Source organism: Penicillium roqueforti, assembly GCF_015533775.1.
Source record: "Penicillium roqueforti strain LCP96 04111 chromosome Unknown scaffold_45, whole genome shotgun sequence".
In the NCBI taxonomy this organism is placed as follows: domain Eukaryota; kingdom Fungi; phylum Ascomycota; class Eurotiomycetes; order Eurotiales; family Aspergillaceae; genus Penicillium; species Penicillium roqueforti.
Window position 1 is genome coordinate 70,784 of NW_024067609.1, and position 20,236 is coordinate 91,019.

At 50.7% G+C, this 20,236-nt stretch overlaps 9 protein-coding genes across 9 annotated transcripts; 6 read left to right on the forward strand and 3 right to left on the reverse strand.

The window, feature by feature from the left end:
- Positions 1-9: 9 nt before the first annotated feature.
- LCP9604111_9320 (GFA family protein) lies at positions 10-598 on the reverse strand (the record flags this gene model as incomplete). The annotated part of the gene is made up of 4 exons (XM_039077562.1): positions 10-41; positions 98-218; positions 271-432; positions 491-598. 4 exons carry the CDS (start codon positions 596-598, stop codon positions 10-12), a joined length of 423 nt encoding a protein of 140 aa, XP_038924681.1.
- A 357-nt stretch (positions 599-955) lies between these two features.
- On the forward strand, positions 956-2,585 carry LCP9604111_9321 (translation initiation factor eIF-2B subunit family protein; the record flags this gene model as incomplete). Its single annotated transcript, XM_039077563.1, has 2 exons — positions 956-1,062; positions 1,127-2,585. 2 exons carry the CDS (start codon positions 956-958, stop codon positions 2,583-2,585), a joined length of 1,566 nt encoding a protein of 521 aa, XP_038924682.1.
- Positions 2,586-2,739: 154 nt separating this feature from the next.
- Positions 2,740-3,693, forward strand: LCP9604111_9322 (alpha/beta fold hydrolase; the record flags this gene model as incomplete). Its single annotated transcript, XM_039077564.1, has 1 exon — positions 2,740-3,693. One exon carries the CDS (start codon positions 2,740-2,742, stop codon positions 3,691-3,693), a length of 954 nt encoding a protein of 317 aa, XP_038924683.1.
- A 243-nt stretch (positions 3,694-3,936) lies between these two features.
- LCP9604111_9323 (putative kinesin family protein (KlpA)) lies at positions 3,937-6,891 on the reverse strand (the record flags this gene model as incomplete). The annotated part of the gene is made up of 5 exons (XM_039077565.1): positions 3,937-4,113; positions 4,166-5,730; positions 5,785-6,624; positions 6,676-6,808; positions 6,874-6,891. 5 exons carry the CDS (start codon positions 6,889-6,891, stop codon positions 3,937-3,939), a joined length of 2,733 nt encoding a protein of 910 aa, XP_038924684.1.
- A 637-nt stretch (positions 6,892-7,528) lies between these two features.
- On the forward strand, positions 7,529-9,811 carry LCP9604111_9324 (coronin; the record flags this gene model as incomplete). Its single annotated transcript, XM_039077566.1, has 9 exons — positions 7,529-7,562; positions 7,612-7,640; positions 7,690-7,749; positions 7,818-7,960; positions 8,014-8,062; positions 8,114-8,217; positions 8,271-8,732; positions 8,786-9,572; positions 9,632-9,811. The coding sequence occupies 9 exons, from the start codon at positions 7,529-7,531 to the stop codon at positions 9,809-9,811; spliced, it is 1,848 nt and encodes a 615-aa protein (XP_038924685.1).
- Positions 9,812-10,521: 710 nt separating this feature from the next.
- On the reverse strand, positions 10,522-13,311 carry LCP9604111_9325 (RING finger protein; the record flags this gene model as incomplete). Its single annotated transcript, XM_039077567.1, has 6 exons — positions 10,522-11,512; positions 11,569-12,337; positions 12,392-12,623; positions 12,679-13,049; positions 13,108-13,217; positions 13,271-13,311. 6 exons carry the CDS (start codon positions 13,309-13,311, stop codon positions 10,522-10,524), a joined length of 2,514 nt encoding a protein of 837 aa, XP_038924686.1.
- Positions 13,312-14,049: 738 nt separating this feature from the next.
- On the forward strand, positions 14,050-14,867 carry nctA (negative cofactor 2 transcription regulator complex subunit BUR6; the record flags this gene model as incomplete). Its single annotated transcript, XM_039077568.1, has 2 exons — positions 14,050-14,542; positions 14,611-14,867. 2 exons carry the CDS (start codon positions 14,050-14,052, stop codon positions 14,865-14,867), a joined length of 750 nt encoding a protein of 249 aa, XP_038924687.1.
- A 399-nt stretch (positions 14,868-15,266) lies between these two features.
- LCP9604111_9327 (uncharacterized protein) lies at positions 15,267-17,893 on the forward strand (the record flags this gene model as incomplete). The annotated part of the gene is made up of 5 exons (XM_039077569.1): positions 15,267-15,275; positions 15,321-15,428; positions 15,478-16,160; positions 16,211-16,435; positions 16,486-17,893. The coding sequence occupies 5 exons, from the start codon at positions 15,267-15,269 to the stop codon at positions 17,891-17,893; spliced, it is 2,433 nt and encodes an 810-aa protein (XP_038924688.1).
- Positions 17,894-18,288: 395 nt separating this feature from the next.
- LCP9604111_9328 (putative MFS transporter) lies at positions 18,289-20,109 on the forward strand (the record flags this gene model as incomplete). Its single annotated transcript, XM_039077570.1, has 3 exons — positions 18,289-18,697; positions 18,749-18,995; positions 19,053-20,109. The coding sequence occupies 3 exons, from the start codon at positions 18,289-18,291 to the stop codon at positions 20,107-20,109; spliced, it is 1,713 nt and encodes a 570-aa protein (XP_038924689.1).
- Between the last annotated feature and the right edge of the window lie 127 nt (positions 20,110-20,236).

Consider the following 20,236-nt stretch of genomic DNA (forward strand, 5'->3'; position numbering starts at 1 on the left):
TGTAACTCATTACTCCTTTATCATCTGCTTGTGGAATACATCTAGGTATATTTGTCAGATATAAGAAAAAGCCAGGATATTAGCATATTGAACTCACTCGGAATCTCCGGCATCCAGCTCGCCCGAACCTTGCAGAAGAATTCCCCCTTTGGGGGTAATGCTTCTGGGTCGTCCAAGGATCCGACACAGATGTAGCGAAAATAGGTTTTGGCAGCATCCTGATTCCATTTGTTAGAAAACATCTGTACCCATTGTATAATGCTGACATACCCCATATTCCAGGATGAAGCTACCGCAATTTTGACAAAATTCTCGATGAATAAGAGCTCCAGATCCGTTATCTGCGACATGCTCCTTTGGTACCCCTTTAGTAAGATTGAATGTATCCTTTGGGACTTTAGCTGTCAGGCCATAGTTAGTCCCAAAAGCTTTCTGTTCAATGATTTCAGCTTCGGTAAAATGATATCCCCGTTCAATTCAAAGTGTATACCTTGCAGTTACGGCAATGGCAGAGAGATGTTCTCGCATCATCAATCGAATTGAGCTTCAGCTCATACTCGATATCCCGGCAAATACAAGATCCTGTGAGAGTAGGCATGTTGAAGCTTTGGATCACTCCGATATTCGTGTGATATTTCACGATGACGTCACTAGCTTTGGAGGTCACACCATCTGATTTCTGGCATGATGATGGTGATGAGCTTAGAAAACTTAAAACGGGAGAGAAGACATCTAGAACAGCCCATCAAAAATTTGACAAAGCTGTTTATCCTAGTGAGCTGTCAAAATAATAATAGAATTGTCTACTAAAGTGATGATGTGACGATGACGGCGTTGATATCCGGGGCGAAGCTTTGAGCTTATCTTTATCAACCTTTCTTCCGCAGATCTAATACCTTAAAAAACTTATATCTCAAACATCTGATACTTCAACATCCTACACCCGAACAGCAAGATGAAGTCCTTGAAGCCAAGATCAGTGGTATCCTCTTTCATCTGCTCAAATGCAGGAGAACCCAAAATTGCCATTTTTCGGCGAAGTGATAAAGTCAGCACATATCAGTATGTATCCTCAAGTCCCGCTTTACTATAAATTACTGTAGTCCAGATGAACTGATTTCTCTAGGCACCACCTCGCTCCCATCTCGGGCAGTATAGAAAGTCCCGAAAGTCCACTAGCAGCAGCATGGCGGGAGCTGAGAGAGGAGACTACTCTCACCTCACGAGATATGGAGCTTTGGCGACAGGGAAAGGCATTCACATTCAGTGATCCCTCTGTCGGTCGACAATGGACCATTTTCCCGTTCCTATACCGACTCAAAGACTGCAGTGAAGGTGGCCGCGGCGAGGCGGGTCTTCAAATTGACTGGGAGCATGAAGGCTGGCAGTGGTATAGTCCCGACGCAATCCAAGACGATGACAAGTTTGGTGGCGTACCACATCTGAAAGAAAGCTTTCGACGAGTCTGGTTCGAAGTTGACATGAATGATGGCGCTAGCAAGGCACTGATAACTGGCCTGAAACAGCTAAAGGCAGATCATCAGAGCGGATCGCACGAGCTGACCTCGATTGCGCTGCGGGCCTACCGAGATGTTATTGCGCAGATGCACGAGGATATTGACACGCAGTGGTGGGAGAATGCTCGCATGGCTGCATGGCATCTGTGGAAAAATGGACGAGAAAGCATGGGGGCAGCCACCTTGAATGCATTTCTCGGATTGCTGGCCGACATGGAAGTTATCATACATGAGAATCTCGACTCCACGGTCAAACGGGAACGCTTGTTGGCTTTGATCGACCAGCATTTGGACAAGCGCAAGGAGATGCCCATGCGCATCAAGCACTCCTTTGCGACCTATCTTGAATCCAAGTTCTTGTCTACAACACGCTCCAGGCCTACGCCCTCTCTCGTTATTCTCACCCTCTCGTCGAGCTCTACCATCCGGGACAGCATCATAGAAGCCTTCGCGTCTCTTCCAATTCCTAATCTGGATCTTCGCATACTGGAATCTCGTCCGCTTTGCGAGGGTGTCAATATGGCATCTTCCATCCTCTCTGCCTTCAAAACAAGATTTCCCTCATCTTCCGATCGGCATCTCAAATTAACTGTGTACACCGATGCATCCGCCGCTCTTGCCAGCAAGGACGTAGATTTCATCCTGCTAGGGGCAGATCGGATCTCGGATTCAGGCTCAGTGAGCAATAAAACTGGATCTTTGCCAGCTGTTCTGAGTGCCAAGCATGTCTGTCCTGCCGCCAAAGTCTTGGTTCTCAGTGAGCTGGAGAAAGTGGCCGAGCCTGACGCCGAGAGCAATCGGAGCCAGGAAGAGAATGATCCAAAAGAGCTGGTGGGCTGCTGGGTGGAATATGGCATCAAAGGACTTAATGCTATTGCTGAGGGAATTGATGCTGATCGAGATAACACAAACTACACAGTTGAAGTTAAGAATATTTACTTCGAATGGGTTCCGGCTGAACTCATAGAAGCGTATATCTGTGAAGAGGGGACTTTGGACGCCACTGCTATTCAAGAGAAGGCTCAACAAGTAAAGCAAAAGGCGGACAGATACTTTGGTCAACTTTGAGTGGAAATTGATTCCAGTTTACTTCTGCCTTTACAACGTTATGTAGTCGTGCTATTCCGAATGACGTCACAGTTTGTTGCTGCACGAAATAAAAGTTGGTTTCGATTGTATATTCGACCTACCATAGCTAGATACTACATCTGACTCTTTCCAAATGTCGGAAGTACTCGACCCAGGAATCCACACCTTTAGTGTTCCGGCAAAAGAGTTGATATTTGAATATGTGGTCCGTCGTCCATTCACCGAAAAGGAAGATCCACGTAATATCATTGTTGTTCAATGCCCTGGCTGGGGCTTAGGATCTCAATATCTTCAAAATGGATTGCAAGGGTTGTGGACCCCAGAAGGCCATACCAGTCCTGCAGTTACTAGTGGCTATACTGTCATCTTCTTCCATTCTCGTGGAACGGATGGATCATCCCAACCACTAGCATCCCAAATGAGCAGTATGCCCGATCTTGCGTCCGATTTGGAGGACTTGCGGCAGCACCTGCATCTCGAGCAATATCCGGTTTTACTGGGCCACTCCAACGGCGGGGCAATTGCGCTAGGGTATGCGGAGATGTATCCCAGTCGTGTCAGCAAGCTCGTTCTCCTCGATCATCAGCTAGTAGGATTTCGGGATAAGAGATTGTTGCAGCTCGAAGCGACGCGCATAGATCCTCGATACCAGGTTGCTTGGGACAGTGTGCCGGATCGGCATACCGAATCTGACGAGGAATTTACAGCGTCGGTGAGAGGCATGTGGCCCTTGTGCTTCTTTGATCCGAAGCAGTATGTACCAGAGCTACTGCGTGATATTGGCGATCGGAAGCTGTCGGGTTGGTGCCACCAAGCCCAGGGTCGATGTGATAAGAAATTGCTGCATCCAATGCAAATGGTGGAGAGACTGAGGGATGTACAGGCAGAAACACTCATCATATTCGGCCGCGATGATATGATCTGTGGAATAGGGATAGGGGAACGGACAGCAAAGGATATTCCAAGCGCCCGACTGATTACCTACAGTGAATGTGGCCATTTCCCCTGGATTGAGAAAAGGGAACAGACCATATTGGATATCCGTAAATTCATTGCAAGCAAGACCAGCATATCTCTCAGAATGTAAACCAAACAGATAAAATGTTGCGAGCCTGCTAATGTGCATTGATTAAACCAAATGTATCATTGTCCATACAGTAAATCACACGCTAAGGCGGAACTGAATATCTCCAAGGGCTTTGGTAAAGGAGAAAAAACATCAAAAACCCGACCAAGACCATAGGGTAGAGGACAGGATCGTCAAAGACCCCTACCCCATAGAAAAAACCAACAAAATATATTCACGGAAGGAAAAAAGGTATCATCATAATCAGGTGTCACGAACACGCGCCTGTCGCTTTGCGGTGCCAATGTGGGTGTTGTGCACTTTCGTGGCGAACTTCAAGCTGGTCAAGGTCTCCGACATATGAGCCTGGAGAGGGCTGACCATAACGAACATGAGGGTTTTGGAGTTTCCACCCAAGGAGAACTGGAGCAAGTAGGTGAGCTGGAGGATAAGTTAGTATCTGGCGAAGAAATAAATGTTGAAAAAAACATACCTTGCTGTTCCGGTATGGGATGTGACCTCCCTCTTTGCCTTGGCCGAGAGCTGAAATCACATCGCCCAGAGAGCTGAGACTACGGTTGATGTTTTGAGTCTCTTTCAGACGCTCGCCCGTCGCCCCACTGTGACTCAGACGTTCACTTCCTGCCAAGTCAACCAGGTTTAGGGTGCCTTCGCTACGTTCGCCGGTGATGTGGTTCTGGCCGGTAAGCTTGAGAATGAAGACAGAGTGGGACCGCGATGAGCGCTCGTTGGCCTTGGTCGCTGCTACCGAGCGGTTGGCATCCGCATTCTTAAGAATAGACTCGACCATCTCGGGGGAGTCCAAATTGACTGTTGTAATGTCGGTGATAGTAGTTTTGCCCCGCTGCATGTCATGGCGAATCTCGTGCTTCTTCTTGTCCAATTCATCTGGGTTGCCCAACAGATCATTGAGGTTTTCGTTGTAGACTTCGACAAAGTTGCCTGCCATTGAGTACCGCCAACCCTTCTCTTCCAGACCTTGCGCGGTCTCGTAAATCTGGTGAACAGCACGAGGGATCATGCCGTCGGCCGATGACATTGTGTGTGTCTTGCCACTACCAGTTTGGCCATAACAGAAAATGCAAACATTGTAGCCATCCAGGGCGCTCTGAACAAGCTGGCTAATCTCATCAAAGACCTCGGCGTTCTGTGTAGATGGATTGAATACACGATCAAACGAGAAAGTGTTGTTCTTCCTGGTAACTGTTCCAAGGCTGGTCCTCTCTTCGGGACCAAGAATATTAATCTCCTTTCCATCATCAGTTTCATCTGGATACTGCATAAGAGTGAGATCGGAAGTAGGTTCACTCTTAAGCGAGGGGCGAACTCGGCAGAACACGCGGATGTTGCCTTTGAGCTCTTGCACCTGGTTATGAAGTTTGCGTCGAAGTGTCTCTTCCCTGCGCAGCTTCTCTTTTATCGCCTCTGTCTCGGCAAATGCATCCATCATCTCCCGATTGCACCGCTCAAAGGATTTAGACTGCTCCTCCCGTCCACTTTCAAGGAACTCGATGCGTGCCTTGAGAGCACGTATTGATGACTCTAGCGTAACACTGTTGCTACTTGTGGTATCCAAGTTGAGTTTGAGTTCTTGCACCATCCTTCGTTCGCGGTCGACCTCTGCCTTCAGGGCATGTAGCCCATCCTTCAATGTTGTGATTTCGCGGTCCTTCCTTTCTAGCTCAATTTGCGACTTCTGAATGTCAAGCGCAGATTGGGAAGTCAGCTTGCCGAGCGCGCTTACTCGTGCTGCTTTCTCGTCTTCAATCTCACGGTCAAACCGTCGTTTCAGATCGCGAACCTCCTCTTGATGTCGGTCAGTGATTGTGGCGACTTCTCTTCTGCTTTGTTGCTGGAGTGAATCCAATTCAATACGCTGGCGCTGGTAAAGATCATCCATAGCGATTTCATGCTCTCGCTTGTCCTCTTTACGCGCCTGTTCTGCCGTACTTAGATGATTTCGCAGCGAATCTAACTCCACCCGCTGGGTAATATTGAGTTCTTTCAATTCATCCCGAGAGGCTTCGAGCTCGTTGACTAGATGAAAGGATTAGATTCGTCTCAACATAGCCCTTATCAGACTCAACTTACTTCTGGACTTGTAGATCTCAAGTGTCTCCTTGAGACCGGAGCTTGCTTGACCTTGTTGATTTACCTGGGCCATAAAAGTCTGCATCAATCCCTCCATACTCTTTTCGCGAGAAGCTTGATCCCATTCCGGGCCTGTGATATTGTCAAAACTTCTGATCGAAGAACCTTTGGTCAAAAATGCGGGGTGGGAGGGCTTCTTGACAATGCGCCGCTGGGAATATGATGGTGTTCTAGGGGGTGCAGTGGGAGCGGTAAAATAAGAAGAAGAGGACGAGAATGAATGCGCATATCCGGGTGACTTTGGGGTGGTAACAGTGGAGACATTCCGAAATGGGGTACTGGGCAACACGGGGATAGTTGCTAGATTGGAAGGCTTTGGCAAAGAGACAGGGTTCTCAGACACTGGGAGCGCTGCCAATTCACTAATTCCATTCCAACCTTCATCCAATCCGGGGGAAACGGTTCCAACGGGGCAAGAAGGGATACGGCTGGGAGATGAGAGAAATTGTAGCATACCCTTTCGTTTTCCTAGCACACTGGGAGAGACGTCTTCCATATGGGTATCCAAGGCGCTCGCTGCGCGGGGGATCGATGCGCCGACGGGTCTGCGGCCGATAAAGGACGATTGATGCCGGGACATGGCCGATGCTGGGCGCGTGCCAGGGCCGACGGTTGAGGAAAAGGAGCCGTTGGCTGTGCGGGATGCAGGTGCAATCGGCCGGGACATCGTTGAAGACGAGTACGAGTTTCCTCGGCTATGCGCCCTGGTCGTGGTGCTAGGCTGTCGAGTGACGGATCCAGGTCTCTTGATTTCCGGGTTTCCGGTTTTCGGACGGGTTGCTTCCGGTGCTGTCAGTTCATGTTGCTCCAACGAGTCAGGGGCTTCCATACGCGACGTGCTGATAGCCTTGTTTGCGATTGTACCTGGCGCCATGATGCCAGAGCGCGAGTTGGTTGTCGCAGAGCTGGCTTCACGTAGGCCGGCCTGTGGTAGCCGTGTCCGAGTAGACGACCTGGTTCTGGTCTGAAGATGGTCAGTTATATCCGCAGGCACTCTGATGAAACTGAAACCCACAGTGGGGTACTTACTATGTTTTCACCGTCCATCTTGGGATTTGTTGACCGCCAGGTTACCGGCGAAAAGAGTATCCGGGCGAGTAGGAGGAGCTCACGTCGAGCCACTGTCTGTGTTGGCCGCTTGGACTTAAAGTCAGCGGAAGTTAGGATGAAGCCAGCAGTTATGTTACATACCAATAAATGGTCTGGGCAGTAACCTTTGGAAGTATGAGTATCAAATGAGCGCAAACCGGTTTCTAGAGGGACGAAATGCGAAGTAAACAAAGATTTGCTGACTCAGACATGTGTATGACGCTAGTCCATATCCGGTAATAGCATCAGCTATCCCGTATTCGTATTACCAAGGAAGTATTTGAAATCAACACGTGATCAACCCGGAAACCAAAGATCAAAGGCTTCAATGTCCAAAATGAAACAAGCACAGACAAAAGAATAGATTATCCGAGGCTAGAGACGACCAATCCTGTTCTTTGTTGACTCCTTTTTGAGGTTGTTCCGAAATTAGTAGTTGATTCGTGGGGCGTCTTTACCTCCACTCGAATTCCCGAAACAGCGGCCCCAGTAGCCCCGTTGCTTGAGCTTCTCCAACATCTCCTTCACCAACTCCTTTTCCTTGCTCTACTTCTTTTTTGTTTGCTCTACGTCTTCGTTCGAACACTTGGTAATCATGTCTGGGCGTTTTGTTCGTTCCTCCAAATATCGTGAGTTACCTCTATAATCCAACATGCGCCTCCCCGCTGACCGTTACAGGCCACGTCTTCGGGCGATCGACGAGAAAGGTAAAGGCTACCTCCTATACCACCGGATCTCCTATTCTGACTTTCGCAGGATCAATGCTACGATAATCTTCGAGTCTCCCGAAACGCCTGGGATACCAACCTCCTCAAGGTGTGTGTTTTGCCTTCCGCATCACCCCTGACGTTTCACTGGCGAACCCGGTCTTACGGCGCATCTAGGTCAACCCGAAACACATTGCGGTCAATTGGGAAGCAGGCGGTGGCGGAGCTTTTGCGATTATTCCTCTTGAGGAACGGGGCAAGCTCCCGGAGCGCATCCCATTGTGTCGAGGCCACACTGCCGTCGTTTTGGACACTGACTGGTAAGGAATTCGGATATAGAACCCCCGCGTCGCAGCTCACTGAAACCCTGCAGGAACCCTTTCAATGACGACCTGATTGCCTCGGGATCCGATGACGGCAAGGTATAGTGCGAATAAACAACAGCTATCAGCGTTGCGACTAACTAATTCCAGGTTTTCCTCTGGCGGGTTCCGGAGAACTTCACCGTTCGGCCTGAGGTTGAGGCCGATGACATCCAGGATCTCGCGCCTATTGGCAAATTGAGTGGCCATCCTAAGTACGAATCCTTGACTAAACCCGTTATGGCCCCATGCTTACCCCTCCCCGCAGGAAGATTGGCCACGTGCTCTTCAACCCCGCGGCAGAAAATGTGCTGGCCACGGCCTCGGGTGACTACACCGTGAAGATATGGGATATTGAAGCTGGCGCCGCGAAGCTCACGCTCAACATTGGCGATATTGTGCAGTCGCAGTCGTGGAGTGCCAACGGCTCTTTGTTGGTCACTACCTCGCGTGACAAGAAGCTCCGCATCTGGGATGTACGACAGGAACGACCGGCTCACGAGACCAATGGCCACACCGGTGCTAAGAACAGCCGAGTTGTGTGGCTGGGAGAGCGTGATCGCATTGCGACTACCGGTTTCTCCAAGATGAGCGACCGTCAACTGGCGCTCTGGGATATCCGTGCCATCCGGGAACCCATCAATGGCTTCAAGACCTTGGATTCCATTTCTGGCGTGTGCATGCCTTTCTGGGATGATGGAACTAACATGCTATTCTTGGCTGGACGAGGGTGAGTGTCCATGATCTAATCCTTAAGCCTTCGCAATTTCTGACAACAAGCAGTGACGGCAATATTCGATACTTTGAGCTCGAGAACGACAAGTTCGAGTTCCTCTCTGAGCACAAGTCTGCTGACCCCCAGCGAGGAGTTGCTTTCATGCCCAAGCGTGGCGTGAACATGCATGAGAACGAAGTCGCTCGCGCCTACAAGACCGTCAACGATCAATACATCGAACCTGTCTCATTCATTGTCCCTCGCCGGTCCGAGAACTTCCAGGACGATATCTACCCGCCTGCGGCCGGTGTGTCCCCCGCCATGTCTTCGTCCGAATGGCTGGGCGGCAAGGAGGCACTGCCTCCCAAGATCTCCATGGCCAGCCTATTCGATGGCGAGGGCATCAAGGAGGTATCAGGAGTGCAAGAAAAGCCGACCGGCTCGCTGGATGCCCCCGCCCCTAAGCCTGCCGAGGCACCCAAAGCCGCTGAGACTCCCAAGACTGCTGAGCCTACGCCCAAGCCTACTTCTTCGACGGCAGTTCCTAAGCCCGTCTCTGAACCTACCCCCGCCGCGCGCCCCGCCCCTTCGATGAAGGAACAGGGTGCTTCAATGGCTGCCATGGTGAACAAGTTCGCCGATGGTGAAGAAGAGACTACTGTCTCAGACGATGACAACTCGAGCTTCGAGGAAGTTGCCAAGCCGGTGGAGCGTCCCACTCGCCCTGCCGCTGCCGAGTCTGCTTCGCCCCGCGTGAGCAGCCCGTTGAGGCCGAAGGAGGTTGAGACAAAGCAAGTTGAGGCAAAGCAAGTCGAGACAAAGCAGGCTGAGACAAACTCTCAACCCACCCTAGTTGTAAGTTCCCCGCTCCCCATCTATATTTGTCAAATTGTGCCAGCTGCTAACTTTCCTAGTCCTCTATTGTCCCATCACCCGCTAGCGAGACTCCTTCGCCCACCACTTCCGTCCCCAAGAACGACATCGAGCTGATCAAAGACCTGATCGCCGAACAGACAAAGACGATTGCATCTCAGGCACTGCAAATGCAAACACTGACCGCCGAGATTGAGGCATTGAAGAGCAAGCTGAACTGAATAATGTCGTCCTAATTTTGGTCTCTGGAGACTACTAGGTTGGTCAAATATCATTTAGGTACATTCGTTGTTGGGAGATTACGCTCCGTATTGGAATCATGCGGTGTTCAACGTATATGAGGCGGTGCAGTGTGTGGATAGGTTTTTTTTTTTGTTTCTTTTAGCGGAATTGTCAATACATTTGCCCATTAAAATCAAAATTCGGATATGATGTTCAGTGAAAAGCCAGCTAGCCCGCTAGAACACTCCTCTACGGCAGTAGATTGGCTTTATGGCTCGGAGTTAACACATGTACGGAGTAACTAACTGTAAGCTAATGATATATTCATGGGCTGGCAATATGCTACTAGATGATTTGAAGGTGTTGCTCCTAAATCTCATGTGATTCTATTGAGAGTAACACCATGATATATACTAGTGATAGACCATGTTAGCGAAGATAATTGTATTTTCCTCTTTTACTTTGAATGATCGCAGCAAAGTAGAGATTAGAGTAAAGAATTCATTTCCCTCACTCGGAGTTCCATTGGCTCTATCCCTAAGAAGCCATTTCAAATAGCCTACGCAAGTCCCATATCTACTGTTGAGCAAGTTCACATACCAGCTCAAGGGAAAAAACAACATACAAGAAGGTAAAAAAGCAACCTTGAGCCCTTGACGCCATGCCCCATGATTTTGTACTTAAGGGAAAAAAAAATCGAACTCCAAGCTCAGAGTTCATCTTCGTACTTGTAGTTGATGCGGCGGCCCGCCACCACACGGTCCTGCCGGCTATCACGGCGGCGGCCAGACGACTTGGCCTTGTCACGGTGCTGCTGCTCACGCTCGAGACGCTCCTTGTTGCGCGCTTCACGCTCAAGGGTGTAAGGGTCTTTATTGATCTCGGCCCTCTTGGTTGAGGTTCCGTTCGTGTCGCGACTACGGTCCTCATCGGCACGTTTCACACGACGGGCTGGGGGATGGTCGCCGCCGATGGCAGACGGGGACCGATCACGGCGAGAGCGCTTGCGATCACGGTCACGATCACGCTCCCTTGGTCGATCTCGGTCGCGCTCTGAAGTTCTGTCTTTATCGCGGTCGCCATCACGGCGTCGTTCGCGATCGGAATCGCGGTCTCTGCCACGTCGGTCGCGGTCTCGCTCACGATCTCGGCGTCGGAGATCTCTGTCCTGTTCTCGTGATCTGTCGTCTTCGCGTCGGCTTCCTCTGTCCTTGGAGGAGCGGTAGGTGCTGCTGATTCGGCTTGCTAGATCGCGCGACCCTGGGGCTTCGGAGGATGCTTTGATCCTGCCGTTTGATCCATCTTTCTCTGCGACCTTTTCTAGGCGATCAGAGGGACGGGAATCGCCCTTTCGACTGGAGCTGCGGCTACGGCTGCGATGACGACGGGAGCGTTGCGACCGGTGCTTGTCTCTTCTATCTCGCTCCCGATCACTGTCGTGATGTCGGCGCCGCGAGGATGGACGAGAGGATGTGCGGGATGGAGAGCGAGAGTGCCGGGCGACGGATTGTAGCTCATCAACCCGATCTAGGCGTTTGGTCTCTGCCCCACGCCGACTGTCACGATCGTCTTCAGTACCACGAACAGATGGTGAACGGGGGCGAGAAGTTGGATTTTGCGAGGGAGATTGAGATCGAGAATGCGCACGTTGGGACAGAGCGATGGATGTAGCCTTTGTGCGATTATCCTCAGAGGGTTCACTACTGGTCGTTAGCATTTATAAGACAAAAGGAAAGATAGAAGAGGAAAGTCTCACCAGGAGATACTGCCTCGACCCTGAATCTGGAAGCCACGTTGTCGCAGAACGCTGGTGTTGGGTAGCCCCTGCCGCATGGCACGCGGAGCAGCTGGAGCGCCTTCGACGCCCGGCCCCGGTTCTTGTCCATATCGGCCATACCTGTATTGACCATACTCATTACTCATGTGACCGTATCCAGGGCCAGTTGGTACAGAATTATCAAGGCTGTCAATGGTGGGAATTCCTTGGGGTTGGTCTGTGGGGATATCTTCTGGATTACCCGGCACATCGGGTCCAGTTTCACCTGATTCTGCAGTCTCATCTGTTTGGACATTACCTTCAGCATCCATTGGAGTACCGTTGAGGCCATTAGCCATGCTTGGGTTCTGGTTGACATAGCCTGAGTTAGCCTGACGGTAATGACCTTGCATGGGTCCAAAGCCACCTCGACCGGGGCCATGAAACTGGCCACGGCCGCGACCTCGGTATCCACCGCGACCGTAACCGCCATAGTAACCGGACTGGTAGTCTGAGTGAGAAGGGTAAGCAGACATATTAGACCCGCCAAATGCACCTCCATAAGGAGGACCCGTGCCATTTGCGAAAGCATTTGGATTGAATTTATTTTGGCCGCCTTGCCACATATTGTTGTTCTGTTGGGATGCGTCCCATCCTAAGGATCCATACATGCCCCCGTTGTAGTTCATCCCAGTGTTCATGCCCATGCCAGTCATGTTCATTCCGTACATCCCCTGACTTGCCATCGGGTCCATCCCCATCGGCATACCTGTGGAGAGATTAGCGAGGTTGAAACGGCAAATCTGGGTAATATTAAACTTACCCATCGTATTCGGGTAATTGAACATGCCAGCCATGAAAGGATTCATGCCGTTTCCGTTCCAGCCCATCACGGGGAAGTTTCCAGCCACGTTTGAGATACCGGATTCCCCAGGAACCTCCCCAGGAGCGGGAACAGGTTCTCCGTTCAGCGGGGTTTCGTTAACTGCGGCATCTTCGGTCGTCGATTCAAGGGCCGTTTCGGTACCGTTGAGTTGATCACCAGTTGCCTCGGGCTATAAATAGGGTCAGTTTAGAAAAAGAAGAGTTAATACAGCAGTAAAAAATCACCTGAGCTGGTTCATTTGCCAAACCTGGGACACTTGGGTCTGCAATGCTCTCTCCAACTGTGGCTGGCACCGCTGTGTCTGGTCCCGGCACTTGAGACTTCGACTCTGTAGGCTCCGTATGATCCGCCGTCTCCACAGATGTCACCTGCTCAACCGCATTTTGCTCGGGAGCTGCCGATATTTTTGTATCTGCAGGTGTGATACTGGATGGTGTTGGAGGCGCTGCAGATTGACGGTCCTTTTCCCGCTTCTTCTCTTCGGTGCGTAGGAAAGCCTTGAGCGTGGTCCGCAGAGCCTTGTTGGGTTTGCAGAGATCGGGCGAGACGGGGGTGTGTGTACAGACAGGACATGTGTCCGAGAGAGAAGCTTGGCCTATAACAGAGATCAGATTAGCTACCATTTGCGACAGGTGCAGAACTCTCCAACATACAGGTCTCACAGATGGACTGGTCACAACAGGGGAGACGAAATGCGTTCACCGCCAGCTTATTGCACATGGCACATCGCAGCTTGAAGGGGATCTCATCTTGGGCCAGGGTACTGCCGAATCATTAGCATCGCGAATTTTTGGTCGGCATATGAGTACTCCGTACCTGGCAATGTCCATGAGAGCTGGCACATCCGCCACCACCATGGCTGGAGATGGCTGGAGATATTAGATGAGCTCTGACTAGACAGAAAGCTCCAGTGACATGGCTTCAATGTCCGGTAAAAAAGTGTAGAGGTTGATGCTGTGAATTTGGTCGGAAAAACTATTTAGCCGAAGTTACATGTCAGAGAGAAGTAAGCCGTGGGCATCTGGGAACTAAGAGATGACGCCGAGCAAACAAAGTGCATTGTGCGATGAGACCCTCAGATTAGATCAAGTTATTTTGGGCGTTCACAGAAGAACAGCGATACGCTGATGGTTTCATCTGGTTCAACTCGACGTTTTTTGCATTTATCGTCATTGGGTATTTGGTATTCTACGGGTGCCTAGAGGGGGAGAGAAAGGGTGGCGACCTACGATGTATGGACAATTCAGTATATTGAGAAGTTGAAGGTAACAAAGAGGAGAGGGAGAATACAAGGCAAACAAGGGGGAGAAGGGATCGAATTGAAAAAAAGCGACAAAACCGAAAATTGAAAAGGTGAAGAATGAAAAGAATGAAATTTCACCGAGAGAAGAGGATGAAAGGGCAAAATAACGTGCGATTTTGCAAAAAAACAGACCAAAACAGTCAGACGCGGTAAACACATTACGAAAAAAACAACGATGGAATTTAAAAAGGACAGCGACGCCCGTCGTCGGATTCTCCTCTCCAGGGAGCTTGGGCCACCTACTTTTCGCGATTCCACTTAAATCTTTTTTTAAATTTTTTTTCGCTTGACCATGACAGAGAACAATTATCGGCCTCGCTCTCCTGATCTATCTCTTCCTCCTCCTCAACAATACGCGCTTGCGAGTCCAATTACATCCCACGAATCTCCCTTCTTCAACTCATACCAACCTCACCAACGCCCAATTCTAAGTCGCGTGGGTCAACAATACGTTCCACCTTATCAGCCAGACTCGGACATGGCTCGCCGTTCTAGCCGTCTTGCTCAGTCCGACCGTACCCCCATCCCAGAACCCATGCCCGAGGCAATTCTACCAATCCCAGAGGCAATCCAACCAATCCCAGAGGCAATCCAACCAACCCCAGAGCCGATCGCAATGGCGCCGGTCCCCGCTATTGCGCCGGAGATAGAGGAAGAGATGCCACCGGCGCCTCCGAGTGCGGCGATTGAAGTAAAGACCAAGTTTCCCGTGGCGCGCATCAAGCGCATCATGCAGGCCGATGAGGATGTCGGCAAGGTTGCTCAAGTGACACCGATTGCTGTGTGTATGTACGCCCTTTGCGCTCCCCTTATTACCAATCTGCCAGAGATACTGACCAGACTCTTTTGATAGCCAAGGCTCTCGAACTCTTCATGATCTCTCTTGTCACCAAGGCGGCACAAGAAGCAAAGGACCGCAACTCAAAGCGCGTCACGGCCTCGCATCTCAAACAGGCCGTCGCCAAGGATGAAGTGCTTGACTTCTTGGCTGACATCATCTCCAAGATCCCTGATCAACCCGCCAGTCGCAAACACGAAGACGACGGGAGCGATCAAAATGAGGGTCGCCGTAAGCGTGGCGGGCGGCGACCGAAGGATGAAAGTGATTGAGGTTGACCCGTAAATGACTTGACGACGTGCTAGATGGGATGGGTATTAGGCGCATAACTTCATGGTGGTTCTTTCTTTCAGGCGTTTAAATAGTGGGAGGCAGATCTGGGAGCGCTTTTGTCTGTGAATATCTTTTGGTTTTTCGGGCTCCAATGACTCGAGCCTCATACGCGCACGGTCTTTTTATTCAAACAGGACCTAGACGGGCATCTTCTGTTGGAACTTGAATCTGTATGACTGTAAGTGTAAATCTGGAATTTGCATGTAGTACTCCGCATATGCTTGGAAGTTGATAGTTGATGGTGGGTGTAAAGCGGCGATCAGCGCGATAAACACCGTATCCACTCATCCTCGACCCCCCGTCACTTTCACTCTGTGAGATCATGCAGTCCTCACAGAATGGACTTTGTACGTGCCCCTTACTTCTCTATGATCTTCACTAATAGAATATAGTGGTCTCGTCTTATCGGCGGCTCGCGCGCGCTGTCCAACAAATCCTCCAAGGCCACCTCGCCCACGGAACGGCTGACTGCATTTAAGCGCGCCTGCAATGCCCTCCAGGTACCGACGATGTCCGCTTCCACCAGGCCACCAATTAACCAATTGATAGCAAATATGGCGCTCGACAAATACCCCTTCGGGCGAACAATCGGTTACGCATGCGCGGATGTACGTTGAACGACTCAACTCGATTCTGAGCGAGGAAGCTCGCGGAGCGGCACCACACCCCTGTGTGGCCTATGCGGCATCATCCCAGGTCTTCGTGACCGTGACCAAGCTTGCCCTTTCCTTCCACGATGAAGGAATCATCCGATCAGCGACGGTATTCTTCAACACACTGATCGATGCAGAGGTGGACGGGGTCGTGGACAACCGATTGTTCGCTCGTGCAATGGTGGATCTGGTCCGCCGCGCCGAGAAGACCTCCGATGAGGCTGAGGGCCGACTCGTCGAATTGCTATTTGGTATTGCCAACAACATTCGTCTGCAACCTGGTATCCTGCCCGCGTGGTTTGTGCCTCGGGTGACACCCAACGCCCAGGATAGCGATTCCCAAGCCCCAAGTGGGACGGAGTTTGCAGGAGCTACGAGGAAGGACGAGTTCCCTCTGTTCTATCTGCTGGTAGACTATGTTCACCACGAAGGACGCGCTGGGGACTTTGCCCGAACGGGGTTGCTCTACCTCATTGAAACCGCATCGCGGTCTAAAAACCTAGAGAAATGGCTGATCGAGAGTGACCTGGCTACGCTCATGGCTACTGGACTGGGCGCACTCTACAGCCAGCTCGGACAGTGAGTTCGGTTCTTTGATCATTGTGGGACAATATACTAATCGAATAAAGCTTGTCGTTTACTCCTGCCGCCGAGGACGATAACCTTCCTCACATTGTTGCTCTATCTGATCATGGCAAACAGGAGACCGCTTTGCAGCCAACCCTAGGTCAAACAATGGATGCTTTCATGTCCTATCTGTTGTTTTGGCAGGACACAATCGACCACTGCAAATCTGCCGAAGTGAACGACACCTTACTAGACCATTTCCAGGTGCTGTTTCTGGAGCAACTTTTGTGAGTATACACTCGTCACCCCAGAATGGACTTATCACTGACCCTTACAGGTACCCCTCTTTGCTAGAATCATCAGATGTAGCTGGTGGCTCGACAGCAGCGGTGCTGACCTACATGTGCCGCATTCTCGACTCAATCGATCAAGGCGAATTGGTCCACCGAATCTTACATTTCTTACTAGCGTCTACCCCTCAGCCTGAGGAGCAAATGGATATGTCCGCAAGCCGTCGCAAATCACTCAATGTGCTAGCTGCGCTGGCCTCCGAAGCGGCTCATCCCTCACCCTCACTATTCAATCTTCGCGATTTGGCCCTACTAGGACTCCAGTCATCGAACTGCCAGACGGTATTAGCTACACTACGCCTTTTAAATACCGTTCTCCAGAGACACCATCTATTCGCACGGGCGCTGATCCATACCATTCCTACTCAGCCTGCAAATCAGCGCCCCGTTGGCGCCTTGAATGCCGAGCTAGAGCAATTAGTAGTCATGGGAACGTCCCTCGTTGATGACCCCACGCTGAATGAGTCGTATGACAACTATGTTTCAGATGCGACATGCGTGCTTGAATCCCGCCTGTGTCTGCCCATCTCTTCAATGGGGGAAGACGAGGAGACGTTACCTCTGCCATTGCAGCTCCAGCAAGATGATCCCATAGTGCAGGCCCTTTTCGAGTGCCTTGAAACTTTCTTTACTAACAGTGTCATCGTCAATCTGGCATTGACAGGTGTGTTCATGAGTCTGGCATCCTCACATCTCTTCTCCTTGGACGGGTGGGTGTTGGTTGATCCCAACCAATACGAGGCCCCATCCTCGGAAGAAACCGACGACGGATTGGATGATGTTAGCCGGGCCTACCAGGCCCCAACTTGGCCTGCCACGGCTGCTCCGACATTGACACTAGCGCTCCAAAAACTCGTGAACCAGGTCCGACAATGGCAACAAGAACTCCCAGACTTCGATGTACTGGTCGCTGCCCGACGAGAACTCTTGCACCAGGATGATCGCCCACAAACACCGGACCGATCCCGAGAGTCCTCAGAGCATCCAGCGTCAACCAATAATTCGCGCCCGTCATATTCAGGTTCAGCCGGTGTCTCTACCCCAGCTGCCCGTGGCCGGTCTCCATACCCGGTCAATTCGCCCTCTATGCTTTCTCATCGGGATGCATCATCTGTTCCTTCCGAGTCGCGCGGATCCTTGAACGCCCGAGCGGTGGCCGCCGAGGCTCTTCGCCAGCGCCTTGCCACACCGTTCCCGCCTGCACCCGCGGATCCACCGTATCCATCGACTGGGGAGGAACCCTCGGACTCAGAAGATACCAAGCAGGCTCCAATCGCAACCCTCGGTCATGTACTGACGAATGTGGTCATTCTTTACGAATTCCTCCTAGAGTTGTCGGCGGTAGTACAAGTCCGAGGAAGCCTATTTGAAGAGGCAGGATATGATTTTAATTAGGAAAAGGGGTGTTGATTTGTTTTTCTTTCTTTGTATTTAAAGGGGGTATACCTAGGTATCAATATACAGTATTATTTTTGTCTCTTCATGAACAATCTATCAAAAGACCAATGAGGAATTTGATATGCAACTCAGTGAATAAGAATAGCACCAGTGGACCCCCGACGACGCTGATTGGCCACTAAGCCCCTGGACGAGAGACTATGAACCCGCCAAGCCCTCGTGCCGGGTTGGCTTGCGGCGATTGGCGACTTGGCCTCTAGACACGTCGGACACAATTTCTCACTCCTCTCTAACGCATTTCTGACAATGATTTGATACTAGCCCTCATTTATACATCCCGATCGGACTACCTTCTATTATATATACCCTCATTGACGGTATGACTGGCCGAGATGGCCTCCATACGTCATGAGTCTCTTGACCGTGAGGACCGCGAGGATGCCCCATTCCTCGACTCCCCCGATTTAAGCACCCCGGGCTCAGCCCATCGCCATGTTTCTAGCAAGCCCAGTATAGGAAGCCACCCATTCAAGGCCAATGCCTCTGCTAGCACCATCACCTTTCGCCTCAAGGTGACCCTATTCGCCATGGTCCTCGCAGTTGAGATCGGCTTTGCTTTCCTGGAGGGCCCCATGGTCCGAATCATGGAGTCTATTGCTTGTCGTCAGTATTTCTTGGGTGTGGATCCGACTAAGATCGGTGCGGATGGACAAGTGCCCGAGGCCATGTGTAAGATTGGCGAGGTGCAAGCTGAACTGGCGGCTGTGAAGGGCTACCATATGTTCTTTGATGGATCACTGAGTACGTTGATTGGAATTTTTAGCGCTAGACTATGATCTAATTGTTTCGCAGGCGCCCTATTGGCGATTCCCTATGGTCTGCTGGCAGACCGTCGTGGCCGCAAATCTACCCTCGCCTTGTCTCTTCCCGGGTTTGGGTTGAACGCCTTATTTACAATCCTCATATTGTGGTTCTCGGATATATTTCCCCTGCGTGCGCTTTGGTTTACTGCCTTGACGTGGTTGTTTGGGGGTGGTCCAGTCGTGTCGTTCGCGATTATCTGGACCATGATGGCCGATGTAACCAACGAGTCGGAAAGGTATACTACTCCTCCATGTTGGGCGTGAGTCTTATAGATGCTGATCAGGTGGAACAGAGCGGAACTCTTTTTTCAATTTGCCATCGTATCGATGGGTGCCGACTTCGCGTCAAGTGCTGTTAGTTCTTATCTGATGACCTTGAATCCTTGGATACCGTTGGTGGTTGGATTCGCAATTGTAATGGCCGGAATGATGCTCATTTTGGCCCTACCGGAAACGAAGCATGCACTGCCACCCCGGAAAGCTGAACCAACTCATGTGGAGATGTCGGATTTGACACATGACACCGAGCCAAAAAATTCTATACATATCCCTCGCGTACCCGAACCATATCGCGCAGAACCCGACATGAATGGTGATCATGACGACGAACCGCCTTCTTGGAGTATCCAATCATACTCGCACCGATCTATTCTGGCAAAGTTTCGCGCAAATTACCGCTTTTACCTTAGACCCTACCGCTTCATTCTCAACCGAAAACCAGTGCTCCTCCTTCTCACTGCGTTCCTAGTCTACCGCCTGAGCCGAGGCTCATCTTGGTTCTTGACCCAATATATATCGACACGTTATTCATGGACACTGGCACAGGCCAACTTCTTGGTATCTGCTCGTCCGACTGTGTCAATCCCCCTGTTCCTCTTTGTCCTACCTTTCCTCAAAAGACGAGTCGTGAATCCCCGACTTTCCTCAACAGAAAAAGACCTCTGGCTAGCGCGGCGCAGTATATTCTGTCTTACTGTTGGAACCCTCGGAATCGGCCTCTCCCCAACCATTGCGACCCTGATCCCCAGCATGATTGTCCAGACCTCAGGATCGGGCTTCGTTTTCCTTGCCCGCTCCATCATTACCACTTTGGTTGAACGTGATGAGACTGCTCGCTTGTTTACTGCGATTGAGATTATCCAATCATTAGGAAATGTGGTTGCGAGTTTATCCATCACCACCGTTTTCCAGATTGGGCTGCGTCTCGGTGGAGTTTGGATTGGTCTCGCGTGGATGATGACCAGTACGCTCTTTTGTTTGGTCGGGGTAGCCATCTGGTCTTTTAATCTTCCTCCAAGTCCTCCGACACCGGACTTTGCGGAGGATTATGACGGGGATGACAGGGCGTGAATCTATAGATCTTGTATACTACTCATAGCTTCCGTGCGCACTTAGAGCGTTTGTTTTTTAGTATCTATTATATTATATATAGCGATGTACGAAAATAACCAATCAGATAGACCAAAACTCAATACAA